Source organism: Brassica napus, chromosome C5 (assembly GCF_020379485.1).
Source record: "Brassica napus cultivar Da-Ae chromosome C5, Da-Ae, whole genome shotgun sequence".
Taxonomy (NCBI): Eukaryota; Viridiplantae; Streptophyta; class Magnoliopsida; order Brassicales; family Brassicaceae; genus Brassica; species Brassica napus.
The window spans coordinates 49461170-49473912 of record NC_063448.1 but is presented as its reverse complement, the minus strand read 5'-3'; the positions used below and the strand labels follow the sequence as shown (position 1 = coordinate 49473912).

Genomic DNA, 12743 nt, shown 5'->3' with positions numbered 1-12743 from the left:
TCCTCCAACGTCTCTCCAATGGCTCTCTAACGGCTATAATATATCCTCGGAATTCATCGGTTTTTTCCGAGGAATACATTTTTCCTCGGTATTCCATAAGAATATTCCGACGGAATTATATTTCCTCGGAATTCCGTTGGTATATTCCGAGGAAATTCTGAGGTAACCAAATTTTGTGTTTCCTCGGAATATCCTCGGAAATTCTTCGAGATATTCCGAGGATTTCATTTTCCGTCGGAATGTCCGTCAGAATACCGCTGTTTTCTTGTAGTGTCAAAACGGATAACGAATCGAATAAAAATTTATGAATATTTTGCTCAGCTTTATCTGTAAACAATAAAAATAATATATATATAGTTTGGTTTTTGATTCGTTATCTATTTTTATTCGAACCGAAAAAATCCAGAGTTTTATTGAAATCATGTATGTAAGTTTTATATTAAAAAAACGTAAAGTAAATAGTATGAACGCATTTATGAATATAGTGTGAATGCGTTAGCATACTTATTATCAAATCATTGTGAAACTGTCACGTGTCTATTATAGTGTGAATGCATTTATTACTCTGCTTTTCTTTTAATATAGAAGGGATTTTATGGATGTTTTCAAGGTGGCAAAGGTGCAAATGTGCAATCCAACTGAAAAACAATCTTGCATGTTTCCTCTCATTCTTTCTCAGTAAACTCATCTACCAATCGTTTTTAGAGAACTCCATTTTTCCTTTAAGCCGTATATTTATTATAGCTTGCCATGAAATTAGTACTAAAATCTCAAAATATGTAAGAGAGTGTTTGTTTTAGTCTCTATATCAACATGCAAAAATAATTTTAGCCCTTGGAATCGATAAAACACCATATCTACTGCATTCAAGTATATATATATAATAGACAAAGATATGACAATTTTTTTTTAATAATGACAAAATAGTATTCAGTCTGGTATAATTTCCATATACAAAATCGTTGAACATCCTATTGTATACACACACATATACACCCTCTATGTTTGTATTGATTTACCTCTAAACTCGTATAAGAAAATTGAAGAAAGCAAACATAAAACGTGAGACAGCCTTAAACGCGTTTGCGACTCGCGTAGCTTTTCCCTACATAATGATAATAATTACTATTGCTCTGATTTTTACTCCCACCACTAGAGCTTTTACCGCGCAGTAAATAAGACAACGCCCTCCACAAAAACGACTTCCTCCGTCGCGGCGTAACGGCAGTCACGTGACCAGCATGTGCTCTCGTCGACTTCTTGATCACAAGCCCTCTAACTTCCTCCGGTGGCTTATAATGCCTAACCAACGGCCACTTGATCCCGTCGAAGAATGGATGCCGTTTGATATCTTGCGCACCCCTGGCGCATCCTAGCCTCTTCTTCGGGTCCTTAACCAAAAGCTTCTCAATCAAGTCCCTAGCTTCATCCAAGTCACTGTCCACGTGGAACTTCACGGTCTTAGTGGTCGACACTATGTTGCGCAGTGTTTGCTCTTTACTATCTCCTTTAAACGGCGTCGTTCCGTATAATAGCTCGTAAAGGAATATTCCGAACGCCCACCAGTCTACTCCGCTTCCGTGTCCGTTGCCGGAGACTAGCTCCGGCGCAAGATACTCATGTGTTCCGACGCAAGAACGTGAAAACGCCGTCACTGGCTCCGCAGTAAACTCTGAAACGATCTCCTCCCTCTCGTACTTCTCCTCGGCCGGTGCGGCAGAGAAGCAACCGCTTCGCCGCCGGCGAAGCGATGGCGAAGAGGATGTTCTCCGGTAGCGGCGAGATTTAAAAGTGGGGAAAACGTCGGATTTGAAACATAGGTCGAAGTCCGATAGCATGACGTGTCCGTCCTCTCGGAGCAAAACGTTTTCCGGTTTAAGATCTCGGTACACGATTCCCATCGCGTGGAGGTACTCTAAGGCGACGAGAACTTCGGCGGCGAAGAATCTAACCGGCTGAAGCGGTAAACGGTTACCAGGTTGCTTGCGTAGCAAGGAATGCAAGTCTCCGTTGGGAGCGTAATCGATGAGGAGGCACGTGTAGTGAGACTCATCGATACGAGCGTGGAGTGTAGGGAGGAAAGGGTGGTCTAGCAAAGAGAGGATCCCTGCCTCCGTCTCGACCTGAGATAGCTTCTTGGCCGTGGTTAGGTTGTTACGGTCGATGACTTTTAGGGCGAATCTTGCGGAGGAGTCACGGAGGTTGCATAGGAAGACGCGGCCGAGGTTTCCAGTGCCGAGGTGGCGTATTAGTTTCAGGTGGCGAAGGTGGATGTTTCCGTCGGAGGAGAGGAGCTTAGCTGATTTGATTGCCGACCAGTGAGGATCTTGGCGACGGTGGTTGATGGTTGAGGAGGATGTGGATGAGGTTGTAACGGCTGAGGAAGTGGAGAGCCTGTCGTTGAAGCTTAGGGTTAGGCTGGACCGACCGCTTGAGGAGGCGAATGTGCGGTCGGTGACGGTGGATGTGAAGCTGAGATCAAGATCGGTGTCCGGGAAATATATTTCTTCTTCCATTTTCTTGTTGGTTCTTGATTTTTTTTGTGTGTTTCAAGGGCGGGGAATTCTGAGTTATTTATAAAGAGGATAGTTGAGAAAAAAGTGATTAATTAGTTTAATTAAGTAATAATTAATTAAAAGAAAAAAAAAGTTATGTTTGGTTGATGAAGGCTTGACTTGAGGAACCTGTCGAAAAGACAAGAGAATGTAATTCTTTCGACATTAACGGATCATTTATGTCAAAAAAAAACGGATCATTTATTTTTCTTGTTTGGTTTTCTAAATAATTTATTATAACATGGATTGAAATTATGATTAATTTTGGGTTTGCAATCACATGCTTGTTCCATGATAATACATGCATGATATTTACGATTCCTTTTAGCACTATCTCTAGAAAAAAAATTAAGTCATTGAACTAGAGAACAAAAATACATATTTAAGAAGGAAAATAAATATAAGTCATATTTTACTTTCACGAAACTTGCAAGTGGTTTAACCCTAATTTTTAATAGGTGCGTGAATATGAAGAAACTCCATGTCAGTGAGAGCAAATGCCCATATATATGCATTAATTAAGCAGTAACAGTTTGTCGGCAGTAACGTTCCTTAAAATTAGCTTCCTCGCTCTTACGTATGCTGAAACTACGCTAACGATCTTATCTATCGATTAAGGAGTCAACAACACATGTTTAATGCTAAAATACAGTAATAATTTTGTTTGCTAGGCTTTCATTTTCGTAGCAAGTCTAATACTAGTTGTGCGCAATAGTTTTTACTCTGTCTCTCTTTCGCGTAAAATAACGTTGTTATTTAAGGTTTCTGCACGCAAATTAAAAAAATTAACAATTTTCTGTTTTTATCTCTGTTTAATATATTATTTTATTTTATTTTATTAATTACTGAATTAAAACCAAAATCAAAAACTATAAATTTTATTTAATGTTTGCATTAAAAATACAAAACGATACTTATAATGAAACAAATTTGAAAACATAGAATGACACTTGGTACGTAGTACGAAACAGATAAGAGTATATCAATATAACTACTTTATCACCAGCTATAATATTATTAGGAATTTCACTTTTTCCAAGTTTCTAACAAATAAATATTATCGCTAAGGGTTCTTACCGTTTTAAAACATAACTAGTTTTATGCAGGTCTTTGTTTCTGTTAAAGATACTAAGAACAACAAGAACAATTTGATAATGGAGGCAAGAATATATTTTCTTAAAACGATACAATCTGAATACAATTAAAATATAAAATTTCATCGCTATTTTTTGTTGGGTCGTTGGTCATAAATTTAAGAGGGATTCGCATGTTGAAGAGAATATGGGAACTGGATCCATGTGATGGGCCATTACTAAAGCTTCTTACCGTTGCGGGACTCACGTCGACTCAAAAGTCTTACTTTGTCTGGCACGTGGCCAACATAAGACCCATCTTTGTCGCTTCTATCAGTATATAATTAGGTTAATAATTCTTTCAATAATTCTCATTTACTTCCTACCTAAATTATTATACATTTATATAAAATACTATCATCTTGTTTTTTTAGTCAATTATTGAAGTTGTCACATTATAAGCTCGTGGATTGCTCGTTAATTAAGTTGATACATGGAGTCACTGATAACATGTCTTCTTATTAAAGCTAATTGGAGAGATTTGACGGTTATATGACTTAACCGGCCATCTAGAGAAGTGACATAGATTAATGATTGGTTTAAGTGTAGTTTCATCAACATATTTGTTTTCTTCAGAGCCCGTCTATATGATACTCTTTCTGTTCCTGAAAGTAAGATTTTCAAGAGTATGCACGCTTATTAAGAATTTAATAAATATTTATAATTTAATTTATTTTTTACTTGATTATACACTTTCCAATAACTTTTCACCAATGAAATTTAATCAATTCAAATATTCTTAATTAATGTTCCTCAAAAGTATAAAAAAGTATCTTAACAATATAGAAAATCTATCTTTGTGTAACAAGGAAAAAATCTAAAACATCTTACTTTCAGGAACGGAGGTAGTAGTATTTTATGTAATCATTGTTATAAACTATGTGTATATGCCAGAGCAAACCGGTACCTAATTGCATGATGCAAGTTGCAAAACAAATTCGCCAAACAAGAACTGTTAAAACCCAAGATGTCAGGAAAAGGAAAACACGAGGATCTTACCCTAAGTATATGTTTTATCTTGTAATTAACACACAGTAATTTCAAATTGTCAATGAATCTTCAAGAATTTGCATTAGAAGTAATGATATTTTGTTGATTAACCACGTGCTTTGGCATAATGATCATCGATCCATTTATTCTCTGGTCGACGAACGTGATAATAACATAATTTATAGCTTTTTCATAATTAACTAGCTTTACGTTTACGATCGACTATTGGGATTTAGAGTAATAGTGTAATTATGTATGTGTGTTTATATGCACATCTTAGTTATTTTATTTTACTAGTATATGATTATCGAATGAATTAACCCTCAGTAACGATTACTTAATTTTTAATTTTAAATGCTATGCATAATATACTGCTAACGAAAAAAAGAACAATTTTAGAGAAATAATTGATGGGGGCGAAGAATCCAACCTGTATTAATTATTAAGAGAAACTATTATTTGAAGACGAAATAATGCTTAACCTTAAGCCTTTTTCAAAAAAAAAATAATAATAATGCAATGAATAGTTGCATTTTGTCACAACTACTTCTGACAGAAAGAGAAAAAATCAACTCGTCTATATGAAGTCTGTTTGTATATATATATATAACTATGTGTAGTATGACACATACATTGGTCACATTAATTTTGAGACCAATCTAATCCGTGCCTTACATGAAATATATAGATATAAAAAACCTTGGTCGAAAGAAAACAAAATTATTTGTCACTTATAGTTCTGTATATAGTTAACAGTTTTGTTAAGCTAAAGTGGTTAGGTGAGTAGATGTTAGTTGCTTATAGTAACCCCTTCATATATAAGTTATCTTATTATTGCTCTTATAATACACATCAAAACAACATAGGCTATATGCGGGGTTACTATAAGCAACTAACATATACCCTTAAACACTTTAGCTTAACAAAACTGTTAAAACATCTCCAATCCAATTCTATAATTTATTATAAAATGAAGTTTACAGTTTCAATTTCACTTCATTTTTTATTATAGTAGATTGATTCTATAAACGGAATAATCATTTTATTTTTGTTTATTATTCTATTTTTATGGTGAAATAAATTTTGAAAAAAATACATTAGAGGTACTTTTATCATGTTGTTTAGTGAGGAATTTAAAGGAGTTGCATAAAATATTGACCAGATTTAACAACATTTCAACGATTTTCAGCAATTCTTATTTCCAAGACTATACTATAAATGCATAGTCATGTTGATGCCCCCAAAATACGCATTGGAGTGTAAACCATATAGTTAGTTACGTTCCTTTTGAGGTGCACTGCACCTTAGCTTAGTTTTGTTAATACGATGATTAATTTGTTACTTTATTATAATTATTGTGTCCTGATCAAGCTCACTGGTTAGTACAAAAGCACTTGAATTTTAACAAGTTTAACATGGTCATATCATATCATGTTCATTGAGTTCAAAACATGACAGAAGCTCCTAATCATCACCTTGGAGCCCACAATAATAATTTATTAAAAGGATAAAACAGCATACCATATGGGTTTTCAAATACATTGAACTACGCCCACTTATTAGTTACAAATATTTAAATAACTTAATAAAAACCTAACTAAGCCTCAAATAAATGTAAATAACGTAACTTACGAATCAATTATTGACATAACCAACACACAAAGGGACATGTACATCCTGAAACGTCTATAAATTATTAGACGACAATTATTATTTTTGGGTAAAAGACTAATTATATAAGGCTAGTAGTGAACTTATCGTAACCTACGATTGCACTCTAGAGGTCAAATAGTCAACGTTTGTGGTTGACTAATTCAGTCGCGGTCCAATACTTGTAAATGGGCTTTATGTGATGGTTTGCTTTCGAACTCGCTTCCAATTCTTCTTTCTCAAGGGGCCGCCGGTCACTCTATTATTCTTTTTTTTTTTCCTTTAAAATTATACTCATGTTTATAGTATTGTTAGAATCTAGAACACTTCTAATGGAGATTTCTTAACCAAAGCATCTCAACAAATAAATAATTAGAAAATCGAAAATAGGAGAGAAAGACAAAAATACGAGAACATGTATCAAACACCATACTCTAAAACTTCTTTAGATACTATAAAGACACATGTCAAGTTTTGAAGGTTAATTTTGTTTTAAGAATTAAATATAAACACTACAAGAAAACGTCTCCATAACAACGAAGATTTACGACGAAAATATTTCCTCGTAAATTTACATGGTGTTTACAACGCAGTTTCGAGGAGACCAAATTTCGTCGTAAACTCCATGTAAATTTACGAGGAAATATTTTCGTCGTAAAGTCCATGTAAGTTTACGACGAAAGTACGTGGAATGAGAAATACATCGTAATCGTTACATCGACATTACAACGAAACATGTTACCGTTATATTTAGGTGAAAACGTGTATTCAATGTGCTTTAACTTACCTAATTTCGTCGTAAAGTCGTTGTAAATATTATGTTAAAACCATGTAAAATCCATGTAAAACATTCCTTGTAAAATCGTTGTTATATTTCAACTACCTAACTCAAACATTTCTCTATATATATGTCATTTCCCACAACTCTCTTCCTCACAACACACAAACGGAAAAAAAAATCAGAAAAAAAATTTCAAAAAAAAATCTAAGAAAAATGGCCGGTGGCGGTAGTATTTACGAGTTACGGAGTTGGATGTATTTGCACAAAGATTCCAACGGGAGGGTGACGAACGCATTTCTGAGCGGGCTAGAGACATTCATGCACCAGGCGGGCTGTACACCGATCACGCAGGAAAGCGGTAAGATGTTCTGCCCCTGTCAGAAATGCAAGAATTCAAAATTTGCACGTAGTGAAACTGTATGGAAGCATTTAGTAAACAAATGATTTACACCACAGTACTACATTTGGTATCAACATGGAGATGGTTATGGGGGAAATGAAGCTAGTAGTAGTAATAATAATTTTGAGGATGCTCATCATAGTGAAGAACCGAATCATTTGCATAATGAATATAATTATAATCAAGAGGAGCAGATGGTAGATCATGATAGGGTTCAAGATATGATTAGTGATGCATTTTTAGAAACAACTACAACAATAGCTGATGGAACTGGAAATGTAGAAGAACCTAATTTGGATGCAAAAAGGTTTTATGAAATGCTAGATGCTGCAAATCAACCAATCTACACTGGTTGTAGAGAAGGTCTCTCTAAATTGTCTCTAGCAGCTAGGATGATGAATATTAAAATGGATCATAATTTACCTGAGCATTGCATGGATACATGGGCGGAGTTGTTTAAAGAGTATTTGCCATAAGACAACGTGTCTGCTGAATCTTATTATGAGATTCAGAAATTGGTTTATAGTCTTGGGTTGCCTTCGGAGATGATTGATGCTTGCATCGACAACTGCATGATCTACTGGAAAGAAGATGACAAGTTAGAAGAGTGTCGCTTCTGCAAAAAACCACGATTCAAACCGCAAGGCCGTGGGAGGAATAGGGTACCGTACCAAAGGATGTGGTACCTACCAATTACAGACAGATTGAAAAGATTATATCAATCTGAGAGGACTGCTGCGTCGATGAGGTGGCATGCAGAACATGTCCAGAGAGATGGTGAGGTTGCACATCCATCAGACGCAAGAGCATGGAAACATTTCAACAAGGTACACGCAGATTTTGCTACAAATATTCGGAATGTCTATCTTGGGTTATGCACCGATGGATTTAGTCCATTTGGAATGTCTGGTAGACAATATTCTTTGTGGCCAGTCATTCTTACGCCGTACAATTTACCGCCGGATATGTGCATGGAACAAGAATTTCTATTTTTGACCATATTAATCCCTGGGCCGAAGCATCCAAAACGGTCTCTTGATGTTTTTCTTCAACCGTTGATAGAAGAGCTAAAGCAATTGTGGTCAGAAGGGGTGAGGACGTACGATTGTTCCTTGAAAAACAATTTTACGATGCGAGCAGTTCTGCTGTGGACGATAAGTGATTTCCCTGCTTATGGGATGTTGTCTGGCTGGACAACTCATGGAAGATTATCTTGTCCATATTGTCTTGGATCGATGGATCCTTTTCAACTGAAGAATGGTAGGAAGAGTTGTTGGTTTGATTGTCATCGTCGCTTTCTTCCACTTGCCCATCCGTACAGAAGAAATAAAACATTGTTTCGGCACAAAAAAATTGTCAGAGACAGTCCTCCTCCATATCTAACCGGCCAGCAGATCGAAGCAGACATTGATTATTACGGAGCTCAGGAAACAGTTAAGGTTGGAGGAAATTGGCATGTTCCTGGAAATATGCCTGATGGGTATGGTGTCTCTTACAATTGGCATAAGAAGAGTATATTATGGGAGCTACCCTATTGGAAGGATCTTCTCTTACGCCACAATCTGGATGTCATGCATATTGAGAAATTTTTTTTTGAGAACATCATGAATACATTACTTAACGTCTCTGGAAAGACAAAAGATAACAAAAAGTCAAGGATGGATTTACCTGATATTTGCTCAAGAAGTAAGTTACATATCAAGAGCAATGGAAACGTTCATGTTCTCATCTTCCGGTTGTCATCAGAAGCCAAAACAACCTTGTTTGACTGGGTTGCATCAGAAGTTAAGTTTCCTCATGGTTACGTTTCAAATCTGTCAAGATGTGTTGAACAAGGTCAAAAGTTCTCCAGAATGAAGAGTCATGATTGTCATGTGTTTATGCAACGACTACTTCCATTTGCTTTTGCCGAGCTCCTTCCAGCAAATGTCCATGAAGCAGTTGCAGGTAATTATAATTTTATAATATATATACATATGTTATGAAATGTTATTAATTTGATTACTTTGGCAATATACAGCCATCAGAGCATTTTTCAGAGATCTTAGCACACGTACGTTCAAGGAAGAAGTCATCGAACAACATCATCAGAACATTCCGATCATATTGTGTAACCTGGAGAAGATATTTCCTTCTTCATTTTTTGACGTCATTGAGCATCTAGTTGTCCACCTACCGTATGAAGCATTGCTTCGTGGGCCTGTTCACAACGGATGGATGTATCCGTATGAGCGACAGATGAAACATTTGAAGGGGAAAGCAAGAAATCTTGCAAAGGTGGAAGGTTCAATAGTTGCGGGGATTTTGACAGCCGAAACATCTAACTTCACATCATACTACTTTGCTCCAACTGTTCGTACGAGAAAAAGATATGATGATGGTGGAGTACCGACATCATATCCAATTGATGGTGTTCCTGACATTTTCTGCGAAATTGCACGGTTTGGTGGTAAAACGAAAGAAGTATGGTGGTCATGTGAAGAGGATAAACATAGTGCCCACACTTATATTCTACTCAACTGCGAGGATGCAGTGATCCGTTACTTTGAAAAGTAAATATTTTGTGAATGTTAATTATATGAATTGAAGTTAATTATGTATGACTTGATTATTTGTTTAATTTGCAGCATGTTTGTATCTCAAGTTGAAGAAGCAATACCAGGAATATCTGCAACTGATGTGGACACACGTAAAGATAAGCACTTTGTCAAGTGGTTAAAATCACAGGTACGTAATATATCTCATACATTGATTAATTAAGTAAGTGTTTTGATACTTCAATATCAATTAAGAATATCTCCTTTTTGCAGGTTGATTATGACGATCCTTATTATCCCGTATGGTTTCACGAATTGGTTCAAGGTCCAGTTGCAAAGGTCACCACATCACCTATGTATTTCACACGAGGATTTACCTTTCACACATACGAGTATGGGAGACATCGGACAACGAGTAACTACGGAATATGTGTGAAAGGTGAAACATACTTTTACGGGATCTTGCATGAGATTATTGAAGTGGAATTTCTGGGGTTATTGAAGCTAAAATGCGTCCTCTTCAAATGTGAATGGCTCGATCCTGTTGTGAACCGAGGGATTCGGTATAACAAATTTGGTGATGTGGATGTCAATTTTGGGAGAAGATACAACAAATTTGAGCCTTTCATTTTAGCTTCACAAGCTGAGCAAGTTAGCTGCCTTCCTTATCCTCGGCTTCGAACTTCTGGGATAAACTGGTTAACTGCTATCAAAATTACACCTCGTGGACACATTGTCGCTAGAGAAGAACCACCCTTGCAAGAAGAAGACGCTATCAATGAAGTTGAGGTACCAGAACAACCAACTGAAGATATTCCCGAAGATGCGACAGATGAAGCAAGTGAAGATGAGTTCGAGAGAAGCGACGATGATGATTGTAATGATAGTGATGAGAACGAAAACGATTTAGAGTGATGTAATATTGATGAGAACGAAAATGATTTAGAGTGATGTAATATATGTAACAAATGTTGTATTTCTCTATTGTAACGTATGTTTAAAGAAATATTGTTTTTTTACCATCTTAATGTATGTGTAACAAATGTTGTTTTATATAATATGTTTTTCTTTAGTTTTTAAAAATTTATTTGGAGTTTTAGGGTTTTAGAGTTTAAGTGGGAGAAAGAGCAAGAAGTAGTAGAGAAGAAGATATGATGTTCGATGATATGTGACTTTGGGGTTTAGGGATTTCATTCTCGGTGTTTAGGGTTAAGCGTTGTAAAATCGTTGTAAAAATAACATGGGCATGGTAACTTCGTCGTAAATGGTTAAATCGATTCCACGTAATTTCGTCGTAAATGGAAAAAGACGGGTCTGGTAACTTCGTCGTAAACGGGAAAAGAAGGGTCTGGTAACTTCGTCGTAAACGGAAAAAATCGGGTCTCGTAACTTCGTCGTAAACGGAAAAACGCGGGCCTGGTAATTTCGTCGTAAACATACGCGGGCCTGGTAACTTCGTCGTAAATGGAAAAACGCGGGCCTGGTAACTTCGTCGTAATATTACGTCGCGTTTACGACGAAACGTTTTCTATTTATTGAGACACCGAGAGCGAGGCTGCCTCGTTCATTCCTCCCAAATTCCTTTGCTCTCCCTCTAAGGTACACTCTCTTTCCTCTTCTATTTTTTTTAAAGTTAGTTTAGGTGATTAATTAGTTAGGTAATTAGTTTAGGTGATTAGTTAGGTAATTAGTTTAGGTGATTAGTTAGGTAACAGAATAATTTTTTAATTATGTCGTAATTGATTAAATTTATTTTAATTTTTTTTAGATGGCTCCTAAGAGGAAACCAGCAGCACCTACTTATGCCCAGTTGTTTGGCGATGGTTTCGGTACATCTTCTTCCGGTCTATTGTCTTCCGATGCAGTTCCAGACTTTCAGACTTCTCAGAGAGTTTCTTCGAGTCCTCCCCTTCCACCGCAGATGCCTCCACCTCCTCCTCCAGCGGCTGCACCTCAGCCTGTCCCAGAAGGTGCAGTTCATCCGGATTTGCGTTTGCCTTCATATGCTCCATTCGCGAGATATACGGCGGAGGATTTACTTGCCCAGTCTGGACGGGAGGGTTTGGATGTTCTAGACCGCGATAGACCCCGAGGAACTTATTGGTAAGTTATTAATTTTTATTACATTAAAATTTAAATTATTTTTCTTTTCTAACGGTTAAATTGTTTTTTTTTTCAGGTTTGGGGCTAACAACCGTGTTAGCCGGAGCGTTTCGGCGACGATTAAGGGTTACTACGACGGGTCATATCCGAACTGGAGCAAGACACCAAATCACGTTAAGATCACTTGGTTTAAATGTTTTGCAGAAAGATTTTTAAATTTAATTAAATTTTCGCTTTTAAATATATATATATATATATATATATATATATTAATATTTACTATTAATTGTAATTTTTTCAAAATTTTTGTGTTTCAGCAAAAGTGTCGTTGGTCTTTGGGAATCACCGAGAGGGTGAAGGCGTAATTCGTTGCAAAGGCAAAGATCCGCCTCTGCTACACAGTCTCCGATTGGAAGGACAAGTGGGAGATCTACGGGTATGAGGGAAAGCCCACTGAGCTCACGAAGGATGTGTGGGATGGCCTCATCGCCTATTGGGAGCACCCCTCTTCGATCAAAAAGGCCAATTCGTGCTCGGCTTCTCGAAGGACGAATGATTAAGATGGTCATTTGCCCATGCTTCGCAGAACCGGAC

General features: G+C 36.6%; 1 protein-coding gene across 1 annotated transcript; it reads right to left on the bottom strand.

The window, feature by feature from the left end:
- Nucleotides 1-896: 896 nt before the first annotated feature.
- LOC106420834 (serine/threonine-protein kinase WAG2-like) lies at nt 897-2840 on the bottom strand. The gene has a single exon (XM_013861697.3). The coding sequence runs from the start codon at nt 2514-2516 to the stop codon at nt 1074-1076; it is 1443 nt and encodes a 480-aa protein (XP_013717151.1). The 5' UTR covers nt 2517-2840; the 3' UTR covers nt 897-1073.
- Between the last annotated feature and the right edge of the window lie 9903 nt (nt 2841-12743).

Excerpts from the sequence above, each read along its gene's own strand:
- LOC106420834 (XM_013861697.3), bottom strand. The coding sequence starts at position 2,516 with ATGGAAGAAGAAATATATTTCCCGGACACCGATCTTGATCTCAGCTTC.